Source organism: Lemur catta, chromosome 1 (genome assembly GCF_020740605.2).
Source record: "Lemur catta isolate mLemCat1 chromosome 1, mLemCat1.pri, whole genome shotgun sequence".
NCBI classification, from domain to species: Eukaryota; Metazoa; Chordata; class Mammalia; order Primates; family Lemuridae; genus Lemur; species Lemur catta.
In genome coordinates this window covers 174,142,318-174,163,362 of record NC_059128.1, presented here as the reverse complement: position 1 = coordinate 174,163,362, position 21,045 = coordinate 174,142,318, and the positions used below count along the sequence as shown (strand labels likewise).

At 34.7% G+C, this 21,045-nt stretch overlaps 1 protein-coding gene across 1 annotated transcript in view; it reads left to right on the top strand.

Moving 5' to 3' along the window:
- ATR (ATR serine/threonine kinase) overlaps window positions 1-21,045 on the top strand; it is a 115,129-nt gene that overhangs the window by 73,129 nt on the left and 20,955 nt on the right. Inside the window, exons 31-36 of the mRNA XM_045539389.1 lie at window positions 790-881; window positions 1,120-1,297; window positions 2,551-2,730; window positions 3,497-3,656; window positions 6,118-6,297; window positions 16,696-16,838. Of these exons, the coding sequence (XP_045395345.1) occupies window positions 790-881; window positions 1,120-1,297; window positions 2,551-2,730; window positions 3,497-3,656; window positions 6,118-6,297; window positions 16,696-16,838 (933 nt within the window). The remainder of the gene's footprint in view (window positions 1-789; window positions 882-1,119; window positions 1,298-2,550; window positions 2,731-3,496; window positions 3,657-6,117; window positions 6,298-16,695; window positions 16,839-21,045) is intronic.

Genomic DNA, 21,045 nt, shown 5'->3' with positions numbered 1-21,045 from the left:
TTATTAAATGAAAAACTGTACCTAGCCCAGGATCTAGCATATAGCAGATATTGAAACAGTGTGGTTAGTAAAGAAGTAACATAACGAAAATCTATTAATAGCTGCTTCTATGTAGTCATGATCCCAAATATCACTGGTCATCCTAGTGTCACCTAAGCAGAATGCTTAGAAAAAATAATTAGCCTATGTCATGCTGGTTTTACAAACTCAAACTTTAACTGAAAATAGTTTAAGAATAGGTATATATTTTAGGTAGCTAGTTTTATATACTTTCTTAAGCCATTGACACATCATTTATAACTTTCTTATGCCCTTAGCATTGAGGGTCCTATGCACTCCTCAACTGTTCCTGACCCATACCACTAGCCCCTATATTTTTGTCTTAAGTTTAATTCAAAATCCTAAGTTAGTAGAATCGTTTACCTCTGAATTTATGTGATTGGTTATTTTTCTTCCTTGCTCTTCGTTCAAGTTAAGCATGCAGCTGATTTTAGAGTGGGCTTTGTTATTATCCAGGAATTAACTCTGCTCTAATATACTGCACAGTTTGTTGAAGATTTTTTAGTGGCTCTATCAGCTGTAATTAGTGAGAAAACACTTTTGAGGAATGGAAAGATTAAAAATTTCCAGGTGGTTTCTGGGTAGAGATAATTATTTTGTGTCTAAGTACAAATACAATATAAATATAATAAGTAGAGCAATAAATAAATAGAGTAAATGAATGAAAAACTCTCTAAACGCCACTTATAAATAAATTAAAATTTAGTTGATATGGGTTTCTTTTAATAGGTCTGAATGGACGGATGAATTAAATACATACAGAGTAGAAGCAGCTTGGAAATTGTCACAGTGGGATTTGGTGGAAAACTATTTGGCAACAGGTAAAATTACTTCTTAAAATATAAGCAGTTTCAATATGCCATAAATATTTGGATGTAAATAGCTTAGCAACATTCATAATTAACCTCTTAGCCTGTTTTGTGATTGCCGTGTTTAGTTGTTCACAGTAGAATGAAACCATCTATTCAGTATTTCTGCTGACCATTTTATCAAATGAAATAAAGCTGGCTCTTGGACCTAGCTACTATGACATTTCTTGATTCTTCATTTGTTTTTCAGATGGGAAATCTACAACATGGAGTGTCAGACTGGGCCAGCTATTATTATCAGCCAAAAAAAGAGATATCACAGCTTTTTATGACACATTGAAAGTAGTGAGAGCAGAACAAATTGTACCTCTTTCAGCTGCTAGCTTTGAAAGAGGCTCTTACCAACGAGGATATGAATATATTGTAAGGTATTCTGAAGTTTCCATTTTTATGTTCCTGGACTATAAATGTCACTTGACAGGATTAGAATTTTTTGATGAGTAAATAATTGATAGTATGTTTGGTATCATGCATAGCTACACAGAATGGCTCTTTCATTCTTTTTACCTCATAATCATCTCATAGTCTTAAGAAAAATACTCTAACTTGCATCCTTTTAATTGGAAAGGCAATTATGAGACCAATAAAAAAATAACATATAAAACATAACAAACATAAAACAATAAAACATAACACAATAAAAACATAACAAACAAATCTTATATTTGCCTTCTTAGTTTACTTTCTATATAACTAAACTAAATATAATGTAGACATCTACTGTACCTGGCACATTGGTGCTTGGTACTTGTTGGTTCCCTTTCCTTCTTATTGAAAAATGTACTTGACATTTTCCCTCAAAATATAGGTATTACATTATCAGAAAAGAATATTAACTTTTAGAGGTGAGGAAGAAAATGATGGAAAACATTTTACGTCTATTAATTCCACCTCAGGAAAAATGGTAAAATAAGTATTATAATTGAACTATAATAAATTTAAAAGATAAATAAGCAATTTTTTTTTAAGTTAGAAGAATTCACTGTATTTAGTATTAGCCCCTTTGGTAACATCTTAATGAAACCAGAAATTGAACCACTAAGTTTAATTCTGTTCTGTAACTGTTCAGCTATAGCCTTTTGCCTTAAACAATAAGTCATAGACAGTGACTGTTCTACAAAGGGAGAAAAAACTAGTGTGACTGTATCACAGGTTCTATCACTGTTAGAAAAAAAATTAAAACTGCATTAATTTCCTAATTTTCTATTGACATCTACTATGCTAGGCCTTCTTACAGTAGCACAGAAAATATATGCAAATACTTCCTGTTGGTTCATAATGAATGGATCCATATTTTCTTTTTATTTGATGTAGGTAGTAGTAAAGTTTGATCTTGATACATTTGAATTTGTTTTTACATACCCTTCTCCAATTTAGTTCATAGGAATTTGAGGATCACAGCAAAGCATTAAATATTTAAACTAGCATACTTTGATGTTTATGTCCAATTTGAAAAGATATAAATATTACTGTTTGTATTCCAAGAATATGTATTAAAGTTCTACCAAAGAAAACTACACATTTTAGATTCTTCATGGCTAATTTAAAGTACATGCTTTATATATGAGATTAATAAGGCTGAATGCAATAACATTTTAACATAGGTTCTATCTATTTTCAGATTGCACATGTTGTGTGAGTTGGAGCATAGCATAAAACCACTTTTTCACCAATCTCCAGGTGACAGTTCTCAAGAAGATTCTCTAAACTGGGTAGCTCGACTAGAAATGACCCAGAGTTCCTATAGAGCCAAGGAGCCCATCCTGGCTCTCCGGAGGGCATTATTAAGCCTCAACAAAAGGTTTTCATACCACTTTTTTTTTTTAATGTCAGTTATCTTGAATATGGTATTATATTTGGATACAATTTGAGAGTATTTGTATTTCCTAATTTTCTGTCTGATCTCTATTTTTTCTGCTTTCAGTTGTCAAGGCTATACTATATATTTGAAAGGAAACTAGAGTTTAAGAATCACTTTTATATGCCATTTATCTTTATTATTTTTTAAAAATGTTAAAAACATACATGGGGAGACCAGACATGGTGGCTCATGACTGTAATCCCAGCACTTTGGAAAGCCAAGGTGGGAGGATTTCTTGAGAGTAGGTGTTTTGAGATCAGCCTGGGCAACATAGTGAGACCCTGTCTCTACAAAAAATAATTTGAAAATTAGCTGGACATAGTGGCTCATGTGTATAGTCCCATTTGCTCAGGGAGCTGTGGCAGGAGGATTGCTTAAGCCCAGGAGGTTGAATTTGCAACGATCTACGTTAGTGCTGCCACACTCCAACATGGGCGACAGAGCAAGGCTGTCTCAAAAAAAAAAAAAACACCATGTGGAGGAGTTTCTAATAAATGTCAAGAATGAGGTCTTCATAGACTTATACTAGGTAAAAGTGAGCACTATAGGAAAATTAAAATCAGGGGTTTTTCAACAAATTAATCATTGATTCCTTTGAAATAGTATATTGATAAAGTTCCATGTTGGGAAGAGATATTTTAGTTAAGTCATTGAATACACTTAACAAATGCTCTCTTTCTCTCCCTGTTTTGTCACTTTCCTTTAGACCGGATTACAATGAAATGGTTGGAGAATGCTGGCTACAAAGTGCCAGAGTAGCTAGAAAGGCTGGTCACCACCAGACAGCCTACAATGCCCTCCTTAATGCAGGGGAATCACGACTCGCTGAATTGTATGTGGAAAGGGCAAAGTGGCTGTGGTCCAAGGTAATGGTCAATGGAATGTCATCAGTTAATTCTGTTGGGAATTATGTACTTTCTGGAAAGACCCTAGTGAGAGAAGATCCCTAATCCAAATTCAGAACCTTTTTCTGTGACTTCTTCATTATTTATCTACCATAGTGTGGAAGAAACTAACTGTTCCTTCTATCCTGAAGTCCCCAAATATCTTCCCATTTCAAGACTGACTGTACATTCTTTCAATTTTCATCTATCTTATATTTTTCTTAAGAAAAGTGACTGACTCTTCTCTTATTTTCACTTTCTGTATGTATACAGGGTATATGTAATAGGCACTCAATAAATATTTGTTAAATAAACATCATTCTGTTCCTTACTTACATTTCTGGCAGATAATTAGATCTATGTGGACTTGCCATGATTACTGTCAAGCTTCGCTTCTAATCTAGCCTGTCAGGAAGGGCTTAGCATCAGAACAGAAGTTCCTAGCAATCGCCAGATTTAAGAAATAGCAATAAGAAGGGGGCTTTTTAAATATCTGAACTACTTGCAAAGTTTATGCCCTAGCTTTAAATGGCTTAAACGATTATTACTTACATATCTCCTCATGCTTGTCATTAGTCTAGAATTAGTAGACATAGCATGTTCTGAAATTGACACTTAGCAACTATGGTTGGTGCCATATGTGGTTATACCAACTTTATGGTGGCTGAAATAGGAAAGGAAAGGAGATGTTTCCTAGATGAGAAGGGAAAGCAATAATTCTGCTTATACTAATCAGTACCTGGTCATTTTATGAGCTAGCTCTAGTCTATGTATTGTAATACCTTAAACTCAATATGTTTAAAATGCAATTCATCACCTAATACTCAATATCTGTTTATCCTCCCATGTTCCCTATTTTTCTGAACAAGACTCTATTCCTCCTTCCCATCTAAAACAGAGATCTGGGCATCATCTTAAACTCGTTTCTTACCTTCACTTTTCTCATCCAGTTGGAGAATGAATCATGGTTCGCTTTTTTATTTTTATTTTTATTTTTTGAGAAAGTCTTGATCTGTCACCCTGGCTACAGTGCAGTGGCATGATCAATCTCACTACAACCTCAAACTCCTGGGCTCAAGCAATCCTCCTGCCTCAGCCTCCCGAGTTAGCTGGGACTACAGGCACGCGTCACCATGCTCAGCTAATTTTTTCTATTTTTGATAGAGATGGTGTCTGGCTCTTGCTCAGGCTGGTCTCAAACTGCTGACCTCAAGTGACCCTCCCACTCCGGCCTCCCAGAGTGCTAGGATTATAGGTCTGAGCCACCTCACCTGGCCAATCATGGTTCTTTAACCTTAGAAATAATGTCTTGAATCCTTTGCCTCTTATTTATTTACACTGCTTTAATTCATGCCCTTATTATTTATGTCCTCTAACAATATTAACAGCCTTTCTTAGGATCTGACCATTTGTGTACATTATTGTGTACATTATTGCCATCTTTCATTTAGAAAGACTTTGTTTTAGATCTTTCTAAAATGCATATCGAGTTATGTTGTTCCTTCAAAAAGATTAAATCCTTCAACATATTCTTCATACCTTTAGGATTAAGTCTGAACTCTAAGAAATACACAGATCCCTTTCTGATCGAGTCTGGGCCCACCTCTTCAGCTTTATTTATCACTATCTCACAAACCCTTTAGGCTTCAACTAAAATCAGACTACTTGCTTTTTTCACAATTAAAATTATTAGTCCCTCTGCTTAGAATGTCTTTCACTAAATTCTCTGCCAGGAAGATTTCTATTCATTCTTTAAGACCTAATTCTGATTTTCCCCATTGGCAGCCTTTCCTGACTGCTGCTTTCTTCCATTTTCCTATATCTTCAGGTAGATTTAGGGAAGTCCCCTCTCTATTCTCTGTAATACCCATGTATATTCCTCTGTTATAGCACTTAGCACAATATGTTGTTATTTTATGTAGTCTATTTCCTCACATGTTTATGAACTTTTTTAAGCCAGAGATTTCGATTTATTCATTATTGTTATCCCCAATCATCTATATATATCTTCAGTTCCCCACACTTTAATTATAATCCTCTCTCTGTATCCATGGGGGGACTGGTTCCAGGACTTCTCCCAGATACCAAAATCCGTGGATGGTCAAGTCTCTTATATAAAATGGTATGGTATACGCATATAGCCTACACACATTCTCCCATATACCTTAAATCATCTGTAGATTACTTATAATAACAGCTATTACAGTGTAAATGCTATATAAATAGTTGTTATACTGTATTATTTATTTGTATTATTTATTGTTGTATTGTTTTTTATTACTTTTTTATTCCTAATATTTTTGATCCACTGTTAGTTAAATCCATGATGTAGAACCTGTGAATATGAAGGGCTGACTGTAATTGTAAAATGAATGAGTAAATGAATGCATGAATGTCAGAAGAGTTCAAGTTAGAAGGCTTATTTTTGCCTTTTTTCTTTTAGGGTGATGTTCACCAGGCACTAATTGTTCTTCAAAAAGGCGTTGAATTATGTTTTCCTGAAAATAAAACTCCAACTGAAAGTAAGAACATGTTAATCCATGGTCGAGCTATGCTACTGGTGGGCCGATTTATGGAAGAAACAGCTAACTTTGAAAGCAATGCAGTTATGAAAAAATATAAGGCAAGTATATGTATAATGCGATTTCAGTTAACTCAATGAATCTTTTTTGGTTTTGTAACTGGATAAGATGGTTTGAAATCCATATTGAAGATCGCATGTAGAAAGATTTTTTGACCTTTTAGTGAAACTTCCTAAGTATATGGAATTCCACAAAATAAATATACTCATGAAACCACCACACAGGTCAAGTAGAGTATTATTAGAACTCCACAAACCGCCACCCCTTCACCCCAGTAATCGCTTATTCTCACCTTCCCAAAGTTAACTACATCCTAGCCTGAAAATTTTTGAGCAAAAATAGTATATGACTTCCTTAGTAGGTATTAGGCTTTATGTAGATGGTGTTATAAGAGATATACCTCTCAATAATCCATGAGTCAGTGAAAAAATTGCAGCGGAAATTTAAAATTAGTTTGAACAGAATGATAATAAAAATATGATATAGCAAAACCTGTGGGATGCAGCTAAAGCCATTCTTAAAAGGAATTTAAAATTTTATTTGCATATATTAGAAGAAAACAAAAGCTCAAAATTAATGAACTAAGTATCCATCTCAAGAAATTAGAAAAGGAACCGAGAAAGAGGAATTAAAAAAAAAAGCAAAAGAAAGGATAAAATAAAGCTAAGGGAGGTGGCTAGAATATGTGAGGCAGACTGAGAGAAAGAAGTTAAACAGAGGAGTTCCTATCTGCATAGGAATTTTCTGAATCATTGCCTAAATACCAAGCTGCACATGAATAACTCAAAATTCTATGAGGCCAGGCTAGGAATAACTGCTAGGGAAAGAACAAACATGGGGAAACTATAAGAACAATTTCTAGAGCTCATACAAGTTTGAGAATCATTCAGATCACAGGAGAGTCATTCAATCCAGGAGCCAAATGGAGAGGCCTCACTGCATACATAGAGCATTCAGTAGAGAACTTAAAAGGGCCCCCCCCTTAGAAGTGGAACTAAATTAGCCCTAGCCTAAAAGCCTACTCTATATCTTCACTAGAAGAGTGTTAAAACAAGCTTTAAAAGGATTATGCTGATTTTCAAGTAATCTTACTGTCTACCAGATCAATGTTTAACACTCTTTAAAGGAATACAACAAAATCTAAAACTTGACAATGTAAAATTACCTATGTCTGCCATCTAATAAAGAAAACTTATTATATGTATGTGAGCCATAGACAGGAGAAAAATCAACCAATAGAAATAGTTCTAGAAATGACAGAAATGATGAAATTAACAGATAAGGATTTTAAAGCAGCTATTGTAAATATGTTCTATAAGCTTAAGAACATAGACAAAAACAAGAGCACAATGAGGAGAGAAATTGAAGATATAAGAAAGACCTAAATGGGACAAAAAGCCAAAGCAAGTGACCCAGACAACACTAATCTTTAGATCCAGGAAGTGTTGAATTCTGAGTAAGATAAATAATAGGAACCCAGCCCCTGCTCCTTTGCTTACAAGAAGATGCCATGCCACCTAAGAAACTAACCTTGATTTGCATAAAAAATAATATTATACTAAAGAGCAGTGATAATGAGGCAGTTCCTGAAGCCATACTTTATAAGTTTCACCTTCTCAATTGGAGAGATCTCCTGAAATTATTCCAGTCTGTAAGGAACACCAACTTCTGAGGCCCACAAAAATTCACTATTACTTAACAGCAAAATTTGATAGCAGACATTACAGATCTCCTATCTCTGCCTGGGTACTAAAGCCTGGGATGTGGGGAAGAGAGAGGGAGAGTGAGATGCTCTAAGGATACTAAGTTCTGATTAGTTTGGATATATCCCTAATTTCCTGTCATAAAGGCTTGAGTTGCCTCTTCTCTTCCGCCTGTTGCCTATACATGAAATAGACAAAAGTGCTCAGAAAAAGGAGAGACTTACCATTGTAGAATGATGTAGAGATCAGAGGGGCCACATACTGTATGATCCTGTTTATGTGAAATGGCCAGAATAGGCAAATCCATAGAGACAGAGGTAAATTAATACTTGCAAGAGGCTGGGGGGTGAAGATGGGAAGCCGTTGCTAATTGATACAGTTCCTTTTTGTAGTGATGAAAATGTTGTAGAATTAGATAGTAATGATGGTTGTATAGCTGTGACTATACTAAAAACCACTGTGAAAGTGTGAACTTTATAGTATGTGAATTATATCTCAATAAAGCTGTTATTTTAAAATATTACCCAAATGGAATTCTTCATATGAAAAATATAATATCTGAAATGAAAAATACCTAGTATTGTAGTAACTGGAACTCTCATTATTGCTGTGGGAATGTAAATAATTAATATACACCTACCATGTGACTTAGCCATTCCATTCCTAGGTATTTAATCCAAGAGAAATAAAATGGGATTGACAGCAAATTAGATATTGCCAAAGTAAAGATCAGTGAAATCAAAGACAACAATAGAAACTCTCAAAATGAAACATGGAGAAGAAAAAGAGCCTGAAAAAAGAAAAAACAAAAACCATAGAGCCTTAGTGGCCTGTGGGATAATATCAAGAAGTCTAATAATATATATATTTAACACATTGACTGCCACACTAGAAAAAAAAATTTTTTCCCTGGGCTCACAGTGTTTTATTAAAACAAAATGATCCGTTCTAATTTGTTATTTTTTATTGTTTTCTGTACGTGAGTTATATGCAATGCAATCCACATTTTTAGAATTAAGTTGTCAATATTAATCGTAACAATAAGAACATCAACGAGTAAGATTTTCATGGACCAACTGCAGGATTTTGCTTCACGAGGCCCTGGACTCAAAACTAGCCTTAGTTAAATACAACTCACCTGGTAGTCAATGTGTTAAAGTTTCAGGAGGAGAGGGGAGAGAGTTAGAGGACAGAAAAAGTAATTTAAATAAAGATAACAATAAATAGAAAATGACATACAGTAGAAAGAATCAATAAAACTGCAAGTTCTTTGAAAAGACCAGTAAAATCAGTAAACCCCTTGTGAGATTCATAAGTTAAAAAAGAGAGAAACCACAAATAATAATATCTGGAATGAACAGAGGAAAATCACTATTGATCTTAAAGACATTACTAACATCATAGAAAAATATGAACATCCTTGAGGCAGTACATTTGAAAATTTTTAAATAGATAAATTCCTAGGGAATAAAAATTTTTTACCAAACTTGACACAAGAAGGCATAGAAAATCTCAATAGTTCTCTAACTGTTAAAGTATCAGTGATTAAACAACTTACTGCAAAGATAACTTGAAGGTTACTGGACTTCACTTTTGAATTCTACCAAATATTTAAAAGAGAAGTAATAGTAATCTTTTTCAGACTCTTTTGCAGAGAATAGGAAAAGGTAAAACACTAACTAATTTGTATTAGGCATTAGCCTAGTCATGATACCAAAACTTAACAAGAACATTCCAAGAAAAGGAAATTATAGTCCAGTCTCACTCAGGTACATAGATTCAGCAATCCTAACCAAAATAATTTGATTAAGTTTATTCCCAGTACAAGGTTGGTTTGTTGGATGAAAACCAATTAGTATAATTTACCACATGAGCAGAAATAAGGAGATAAATTGTTTCAATAAGTGCAGAGAAGGCATTTGATAAAATTTAGCATCCATTCATGATTAAAAAATCTTAGCAAATTTGTAAGAAAAGAGAAATTTATTTGTTAGGTAGAGGGTATCTACAAAAGCCTACAGCTTCTTACAAAACAGCAAAATGTTGATAGCTTTAATATCACCAGTTCTGTTAAACACTTACGGGAGATTGTAGCCAGTGTAATAAGTAAAGAAAAAGGAGTGAAAGATATAAAGATCAGGAAAAAAATATATAAAGCATTTCATAATTGCAGATGATATGATATGTATGTAGAAAATGCAGAAGTTATAGATAAATAACAGTGTTGAGTGAGTTCAACAAGATTGCTTTATACAATATAATATATAAAATCAATTTTATTTTTATATACCAGCAAGAAAGTAATTTAAAATATACCATTTACAAGCAACTGATGCTTGAACCAGTTGGATATATGTGTGAGGAAAAAAATAATATTTGACCTCTGCCTCACACCGTAGACAAAATTGCTACAAAGTGGATTATAGATTTAAACTGAAAAGCTAAAATTATGAACTTCTGGATGAAAAAACAGAAGAAAATCTTTACAACCTTAGTGTTGGCCAGGGTTTCTTAGGTCACTAAAAGCATTAACCATAACAGAAAAACTGATAAATTGGATTTCCATCAAACTTAAAACCTACTCTAGAAAAGACACTGTTAAGAAAATGAGGCCGGGTGCAGTGGCTCACGCCTGTAATCCTAGCCCTCTGGGAGGCTGAGGAGAGTGGATCACTCGAGGTGAGGAGTTCGAGACCAGCCTGAGCGAGACCCCGTCTCTACTAGAAATAGAAATAAAAATTATCTGGACAACTAAAAATATATATAGAAAAAATTAGCCGGGCATGGTGGCGCATGCCCGTAGTCCCAGCTACTCGGGAGGCTGAGGCAGTAGGATCACTTAAGCCCAGGAGTTTGAGGTTGCTGTGAGCTAGGCTGACGCCACGGCACTCACTCTAGCCTGGGCAACAAACTGAGACTCTGTCTCAAAAAAAAAAAAAAAAGAAAGAAAATGAAAAAATAAGCCAAAGACTGGGAGAAAATTCCTACAATACATATCTGACAGAGGATTTGTATCCAAATGATAACTCTAAAACTTAATAAGACAAACAGCTCAATTTAAAGATCTATAAAAGTCTTGAATAGACATTTCGTAAAAAATACATACAATTGGCCAAAAAACAAATAGAAAGATGTTAACATCATTAGTCATCAAGAAGATACAAACTAAAACCATAATGCGATAAGAATTCACACATTAGAATGGCTACAGTCTAAAAGACTAGCAATATCTATTATTGCAATAAATGGACCTGGTGGGAATATGAAAAATTAGCATACACCTACCATATTTCATTCCATTCCTAAATGTTTATCCAAGAAAAATAATTACATGTGTCCATAAAAAGACTTGCACACAAATATTTATAGCAGCTTTATTCACAAGAACTAGAAATAGCCCAGTTGGCCATCACAGAAGACTAGATAAGGGAATACTACTCTGTAATAAGAAGAAATGAACTACTAGTACATGCTACAAGGTATATTAATGTCACAGAAATGCCAAGTGGAAGAAGAGGGATATAACAGAGCATATAGTGGTATGATTCCATTTATATAGAATTTTAGAATAGGTAAAACTACATGTGAAGAAATCATATCAGTCATTACCTGGGTACTCAGTAAGAAATTGGTGGCAAAGCTGTGTACTTTCAGGGAAGTTAGAAATGTTCATTATCTTGACTGGAGTGATGGTTCCATGGGTATATATATGTGTGTTAAAAGCCATCAGTGTATACACTTAATATGTAAATTTTATTGTATAAAAATTATGTCTTTAAAAAGTTGATTTAGGCCGGGTGGGGTGGCTCACACCTGTAATCCTACTACTCTGGGAGGCCGAGGCAGGAAGATCGCTCGAGGTCAGGAGTTCGAGACCAGCCTGAGCGAGACCCCATCTCTACTAAAAATAGAAATAAATTATCTGGACAACTAAAAATATATATAGAAAAAAAAAAATTAGCCAGGCATGGTGGCTCATGCCTGTAGTCCCAGCTACTCGGGAGGCTGAGGCAGTAGGATTGCTTGAGCCCAGGAGTTTTAGGTTGCTGTGAACTAGGCTAACACCACGGCACTTACTCTAGCTAGGGCAACAAAGCCACACTCTGTCTCAAAAAAAAAAAAAAAAAAAAAGTTGATTTAAAATTTTTAATGATACCATTTAGAATAGCAACAAAAACATGAAATACCCAGGATTCAGTTGCACCAAACACCTCTCCAAAAAATAAAAAATAAAAAAACTAAAACATTGAGTGAAGTTAAAAAAAAAAAGGCCTAAATAAATCAGAAGTTATGGGATATGCATGGATGCAAAGACTCAATAATAGACATTATTTTTCCACAAATTGACATAGAGGTTTAGTGCAGTCCTCATAAAATGCTAACAGGTAATTGATAATTAGAATTTAAAATTTACACAAAAATGCAAAGACTAAGAATAACCAAGACATATTTTTTCTCTGTCACTTTATTTTTTAATTTAATTTGTTTTATTTTTTTTAGAGACAGGGTCTCTCTCTTTTGCCCAGACTGGAGTACAAGGGCATGATAGCTTGCTGCAACCTCAAATTCCTGGGCTCAAGAGATCCTCCCACCTCAGCCTCCTGAGTACTTGGGACTGTAGGTGCGAGCCATCACACTTGGCTAATTAAAAAAAATTTTTTTATAGAGACAGGGTCTTGCTATGTCACCTAGGCTGGTTTCGAACTCCTATCCTCAAGCTGATCTTCCTGCCTTGGCCTCCCAAGTGCTGGATTACAGGCATAAGCCACCATGCCTGCCCATTTTTTAAATTTTTATTTTAAAATAATCTTAGGCTTAAAAAAAGTTATAAAAATTCTGTACAGAATTCCCATATCTCCTTTCTTATGTTTCCCCTAATTTTGATATTATACAACTGTAGTACGATGATTACAACTAAGAAACTAACATTGATAATAATACTGTTAACTAAATACTTTATTCACATTTTACCAGTTTTCTCAGTAATGTCCTTTTTCTGTCTAGAATCTAATCCAGAATCTCATATAGCATTAGTTGTCACGTCTCCTTATTCTACTCCAATCTATCCAAAACACTCTTACTATATTGTATGAGTTAGGGTGCAGACAGAAAATAGATGGCAGAATCCAAAGAGGTAATTGAAGAGAGTTTAATGAAAAACTAGATTAAGATAAACCAACAAAGGATGGTGAAACTAATCTATGACTAGTAACAGCAGGGAGCCATTGGCATTTCTAGACCTGAAGAAGCAAGAGGGGAGGGTATTTACTGGGATCTGTAAAGAGAGCTGTATTTGTAGAAAAAGGCCATTGGACCAGAACTTGACCTTAGGGAACGAAACACAACTACGGTCAACTGCATCCCAGCAGGGAGGAAAACAGGGGGTAACCTCACTCTCCTCTGGTCCTCTGATTTATTGCTGCCTTCCATTGCTTGAACCTGACAGGAAGCCAGAGGGCAAATAGGCCCATTGATTTAAATCATCAATGTCAATCTTCTGGGGCACTGAGCAGGGTGGAAAAGGCTAAAAAGGTGGCAAGTATATCTGGAGGGGCAAGCTGAGAATAACCAGTATACATATCAAGACTTATTGTAAAGGTAGAGTAATTGATGTGATGGTATATTCATGTAAGGTCAGACAGATAAACCAATAGAACAGAACAGAGAGTCCAGACAAGTTCCAGATGATATTGTAGGATAGTGAAAGATAGTCTTTTCAATAAATGGTGTTGTGTTATTTGTATATCTTATAGGAAAAAAATCAAATTTGATCCCTTTTTTATACCATAAACAAAACTAAACTTGAGGTAGATTGTTGATCCAGGTTAGGACTTCTTAAACAGAACAAAAACACTAACCATAAAGAAACAATAACTTCTGTTCATCAGAAGATACAATTGTGAGTTAGAAGCGAGCTGCAGATTAGAAGATACTTGCAACACATATAAATGATACTCTTCTAATCTGGCTCATATCCAGAATATAATATGACCCAACATGTCATCATAGGATATAAGCATAACATCATTATTTGTAAATTTTATACTGGAAGTAACTTAAGTTTCAATCACCTAGCACTCTGGGAGGCTGAGGCGGGTGGATCGCTCGAGGTCAGGAGTTCGAGACCAGCCTGAGCAAGAGTGAGACCCCCGTCTCTACTAAAAATAGAAACAAATTATCTGGCCAACTAAAAATATATATAGAAAAAATTAGCCGGGCATGGTGGCACATGCCTGTAGTCCCAGTTACTTGGGAGGCTGAGGCAGTAGGATCGCTTAAGCCCAGGAGTTTGAGGTTGCTGTAAGCAAGGCTAACGCCACGGCACTCACTCTAGCCCGGGCAACAGAGCGAGACTCTGTCTCAAAAAAAAAAAAAAAAAATTTCAATCAGTTATAGAACGGATAAATAAATAGTAGCATATTCTTGTAATGGAATCCTATAAAGCAAACCGACTTGGATTTATTTCACAAATATGTTGAATAAAAGAGGCTAGATATAAAATAATACATGTAGTATGATTCTATTTATGAAAAATTCAAAAACAGGCAAAACGAAGCTATTGTATTAGAAATCAGGATAGTGGTTAGTGATTTGGAAGATGAATGATAGGGCTCATGTTTCTGGAGTTCTATGGAGAGGGTCAATTTGTGATAACTGATCAAGCTGTACACATAAGATTTGTGTATGTTTCTATATGTGAGTTTTACTTTTCAAAATAAAATTTTAAAATCTTAACTATTAATAAAAAGGGAGAGGAAGAAAAGATGGAGAGAGGGAAGGAGGGAAGAAGGCAGGCAGGAAGGCAGAAAGGAAGGACCAGATTGAATAATATATTTTTTTCTGCGTGGGAGAAGCTCGCTGGCAGCCTTGTCCCTGTGTGGCTGGTTGGGTACATGAACCAAGCATCTGTTCCACACATCTAATCATGTCATTCTCTCCTCTATTCCTGGCAGGTTTATGTCTGTAGGGTCTCAAGATTAGATTCAGTGGAAACTTAAGGTCTCATTTAAGGTTCCTGATCTAAACAATGTTCTTAAACTTGCTTGGATTAGGAGTGGAATTTCATTTAAAAAAATTTTTTTTTGGTCAGTCATTTTGTCATGTATTTCCCATCACATTTCAAATAACATTAAAAATTAATCAGCCACACAAATATTTGAAGGGCAGGAACAGCAAGAGGGAAATGACAGAGTAACTGAGTGAGAGTAATGAGAAAGATAGGAGAAAGCTAGAAAGATTGTGGCTTCACAAATCCAAGGGAGAAAAGCATTTGAAAAAAGTGCCTTGGACAACAGAAACAGTTGCAGAAATGAGATGAGAATTGGAAAGTATCTTTTGGACTTAAGGAGCTACTGTAATGGAGTGGTGAAGACTGAAGCTGAAAAGAAATATTAATAGTTTGAGGCTAGCTGCAGTGGCCCACACCTGTAATCCTAGCACTTTGGGAGGCCAAGGCAGGAGGATCACTTGAGGTGAGGAGTTTGAGACCATGCTGGGCAGCATAGTGTGACCCCATCACTACAAAAGATTTTTTTTTTAATTACCCAGTCGTGTTGACGCTTGCCTATAGTCCCTGCTACTTAGGAGGCTGAGGCCAGAGGACTGTCTTAGCCCAGGAATTGAAGGTTGCAGTGAGCTGTGATCGCGCCACTGCACTCTAGCCTGAGTGATAGACTCTGTCTCTTTAAAAAGAAAAAGAAAAGAAAAAAACAGTTTGAGGAATGAATGTGAGGTAGCAAATTCTTTTTAGAAGGCTGATTATGAAGGAGTTGAGAAAGAGTACAATAACTATTAGGGAGGGAGTTCATACTGCAGGCTGAGAAAAAATTCTCGACTCAAATATTAAGATAGGTTTTGAAGCAGGTTTACCTTACTTTCCAAGGGAGGAAAGGGTACAGCATGAAAGGAAGAAGAAATGCTGGCCCAGGGATGAGTAGCTTGTGCTTTTATTGGGGTTGCAGTAAAATGATAATGGGAGGCAGTTTATTTTCTTCTCTGCTAGGCTGACTGTATCAGACTTCTTGGAATGTGGTCTGGTGGATGTGGAGGAGGGTTACTTGTCCTTTCTGTCGCTCAAGCTCAATACTTTTCAAATGCTGTAAAACAAACTCTTAAAGACAGTAAGTTAAGCCACAGGTGGTTAAACAAACAAGGGGGCAGTGATTTTTTTTTTCCTCCTTTTTTTATGTTCGATGGTTTACTAATAATGCTGTCCTTTCAACAACTTGTGAGAGATCTTGGAGAAAAATAAGATATTTGACTTTTATTTTACCATAATTTTTATGCTTCTTAAAGTCCTACCCTCTTCAGAGATTTGGCATTACTTCTACTTTCATTGAGGATTTTTTAAAATGCCCTTCACAAATATACATATATATATATATATATATATATATATATACACACACACACACACATATAAAATAATCTATCTGGAAATTATTTTGATGTATCTTATAAAGTAGTAATATAAATGGAGTTTTCTTCTCCTAAACAGTTAATTATTTAGCTATTTCATGTTGCCCAATAGATAACCCACCAGAAGCAACCAGACATCCTGAGAAAACCTTTCTAAGGTAGCTATTCCTTATCCACATCGAAGAGTGAGTCTGCTTTTGACTTTACGCTGCCTAGGTGTGGGTCTCATACTTTTGATTCCTAATCATCTATTCATACTTTACTTCCCAGCATAGTGTGGGATTTTCTTAGGTGAATATCCTGTGGTCTCTTTTACAGGATGTGACCATATGCCTGCCAGAGTGGGAAGACGGACATTTTTACCTTGCCAAGTACTATGACAAATTGATGCCCATGGTCACAGACAACAAAATGGAAAAACAGGGTGATCTCATCCGGTATATAGTTTTTCATTTTGGAAGGTAAAGTGTGAGAATTGCATGTTTGCAGATTAAATATGTCAGGATAACTGTTAATATTGAATTGTTATCACATATCCTAGCATATTCTAGATATTTTCTACTTATCATTGATTTAATCTATCACCTTACATGACATGTAAATTTTTTCTTTATGTAACTTTTTTCACTTTAAAAATAACTTTTTTAATTAAAAAAGTACTATATGCATATATTTTTTAAAATTCTACAGCACCAAGAATATACAATGAAAATTAAGTATCCTTCCAGAAGGCCCTAAATCTGATATATTTATTGCAGTGGAATATTTCCTTCTAGCCCATTCCAATAAGAAGTAATATACATGAAATGATTTTGACATGAGACTTGTGGAAAGAGCTTATTCTTAAACTAGATAACAGGTGAAATATAACTTTTAATTTCATATCAGTATATTATAGTCAAATAGTATATTGTCTCATGCCTACCGTTTCTATTTTGACAAATTATTAATTCCTAAAAAATAATAGCATTCCATACATTCTCCTTATCATACTCATGTACCATTGCTTTACATTGAAGGGTATCTTACTTCAGAGCAATGAATCTATTCAAATTGCTTATTATCAGGTACTATGACATCTCAGGTAAATATCTTCAGGAATTAAAGCAATATTTTCCATTTATAAATGGTGTTGGGATAGCACAATTTATCTAAGCTTTTCTTCCCAAAATGAAGCTTAAGTTTTATAAAATCCAGACCTAAATTTTATTACTGATTGTTTATGGCTTGTATTGAGGAAGAATATCTGACCTATTGGCATTTTAAAATGGAAGCACAAGCAGAAGACAATTATTAAATGCATTTTTTTCTTTTCTACAATGAGTAATAGTTTCTTTCATTTGCTCTTTAGTCTTAGTATATATCATGTGCCTTAGGATATAGAATTTGCTTAATATATTTCTTCTAAAACAAATAGTTATTTAAAGTTCTCTATATGCATAAAACTGTACTTTTAGAGTGAGTTTCTTAAGAGTACACTTCAAGAAGATAAGGCCATTTTAGCACCTTTTTCTATCCTTAGTAATTAAAATAAAACATTTGCATGCTTAAAAGAGTAAACTTAGCTATTGAGACATACATAGCCCCTGACTGATTGAATAACTGTGTTATTACTGATTAAGTATCAATATTTGCCCTTAAGAAGCTACAATCCAATTAGAGAGAAAAAATTTAAATACATAAAACATTTAAATAATGGTACATAACAGGATGTGTGATTAGATATCAAATTAAATGGTGTATCTATCATGTCATATCTGGTAATGGTATAAATATCTTTCTGATATTAGCCAAATACCAAAAGTGAACCAAACAAGTCCAGAAGTCATGGATTTTGGGCAAATCTGACATCAACAGTAAAGCCACTGGCTTTGTGATTTAATAAGTATATCTCTTTCCACTACATTGCTGCAGAAGTCTGGTAGACCTTATAAATAAGATATACTAGCAAACTGAATTCAACAGCACATTAAAAATGTCATTCACCACGATCAAGTGAAATTTATTCCGGGATGCAGGGCTGGTTCAACATATGTAAATCTATAAATGTGATACTCCACATTAACAGAATGAAGGACAAAAACCATATGATCATGTCAAATACATACAGTAAAAGCATTTGATAGAATTCAACATCTTTTCATAATAAAAAAAACCTCTCAAAAAATTAAGTATAGAAGGAATGTACCTCAATACAATAATGGCCATATATGACAAACCCACAGCTAACATAATATTTGGTAAAAAGTTCAAAGCTTTTCCTCTAAGATTAGGAACAAGACAAAGATGCCTACTCTTGCCACTTCTGTTCAACATAGTACTAGATGTCCTAGGCACATCTCTTAGACAAGACAAAGAAATACAAGGCATTAATATTGGAAAAGAAGTCAAATTGTCCTGTTTGCAGACAGGATGATCTTATATATTGAAAACCCTAACGACTCCAACAAAAAACTCTTAGAACTAATAAATGAATTCAGTAAAGTTGCAGGGTATGCATACAAACGTTAGTAGCATTTCTATACACTAATAATGAAGTATCTGAAAATAAATTAAGAAAACAGTCCCATTTACAATAACTGCAAAAAATGAAATACTTATGAATAAATTTAAGGATATCCTGTATTCTTGGATTGGAAGAATTAATATTATTAAAATGTCCCTACTACCCAAAGTGATCTGTAAATTCAATGTAATTCCTATCAAAATTCCAATGGCTTTTTTCACAGAGGTAGAAAGCAATCCTAAAATCTGTATGGAACCACAAAAACCCCAAATAGTCAAAGCTATTATGAGCAAAAACAACAAAGCTAAAGGTATCACACTACCTGACTTCAGAATATACTACAATAGCATGCTGCTGGCATAAAAACAGCCACATAGACAAATGGAACAGAATTGAGAGCCTGGAAATAAATCCATGCATTTGCAGTCAATTGATTTTTAGCAGAGGTGCCAAGAACACACAATAGGGAAAAGAGAATAAATGTAGTTGGGACAACTGGATATCCACATGCAGAAGAATGAAATTAGACCCTTATCTCACACCACATACAAAAATCAACTCAAAATGAATTTAAAAATTAAGTGTAAGACTTGAAGCTGTAAAACTACTAGAAGAAAACCTAGGAGAAAAGCTCTATGACATCAGTCTGGGCAATGATTTTTTGGACATGAACCAGAAAGCACAGGCAACAAAAGCAAATATAGATAAATGGGATTACATCAAACCAAAAAGCATAGCCAAGGAAATAATCAACAGAGTGAAGAGACAAACTATGGAATGGGAGAAAATATTTGCAAACCATACATCTGATAAGGAGTTAATAACCCATGTGTGACAACTCTGTAGTAAGAAAACAAATTACCAATTAAAAAATGGGCAAAGCATCTGTATAGACATGGCACAAAAGACATAAAAATGGCCAACAGAAGTATATAAAAAATGCTCAACATCACTAATCGTCAGAGAAATGCAGATTAAAACTACAATGAGATATTACTTCACACCTGTTAGAATGGCTATTATCAAAAAGACACAAAGATAGCAAGTGTTGGAGAGGATTTGGAGAAAAGGGAACCCTTGCACATGGGTGGGAATGTAAATTATTAATAGTACAGCCAGTATGGAAAACAATATGGAGGTTCCTCAAATATTAAAAATAGATCCACCATCGCTTCCTGCCTTTTGGCTAAGATCAAGTGTAAAATAGATCCACTATATGGTCCAGCAATGCCACTACTGGGTATATATTCAAAGGAAATTAAATCAGTATGTTGAGGAAATTATCTACACTCCTATGTTCATTGCAGCATTTTTCGTAACAGCCAAGCTATGGAATCAACCTAAGTGTCCTTCAAGGGATGAATGGATAAAGAAAATGTGATATATATGTGTATACAAGCACAATGGAATAATACTCTTCAGCCTTAAAGATGCAAATCTTTTAATTTTTGACAACATGAATGAACCTGGAGGATATTATTTAAAGTGAAATAAGGCAGGCACAGAAAGACAAATACTGCGTGATCTCACTTTTATGCAGAAACTAAAAATGTGTAACTCAGAGAGGAGGGGGCAGGGTTAAGGAGATGTTGGTCAAAGGATAAAAAATTGCAGTTAGATAACAGGAAAAAGTTGGAGAGATCTATTGTACAACATGACTACAGTTAACAACAATGTATTGTATTCTTGAAAATTGCTAAGAGAATGGATTTTAAGTATTCTCACCACAAAAAAATAAGTACATGATGTAATGCATATGTTAATTAACTTGATTTAGCCATTCCACAATACATACATATTTCAAAACCTGTTGTATACAAGAAGTATATATAATTTTGATTTCTCAATTTAAATAAATAAATGAAATGCTTTTTAAAAAAACAAACAATTGGCTGGGTGGGATGGCTCATGCCTGTAATCCTAGCACTTTGGGAAGCCAAGGCAGGAAGATCACTTGAGCTCAGGAGTTCAAGACCAGCCTGAGTAAGAGTAAGACCCCATCTCTACAAAAGATAGAAAATTAGCGAGGCGTAGTGGCACACGCCTATAGTCCCAGCTACCTGAGAAGCTGAGGCAGGAGGAATGCTTGAGCCCAGGAGTTTGAGGTTGCTGTGAGCTATGATGATGCCACGGTACTCCAGCCTGGGCGACAGAGTGAGAAC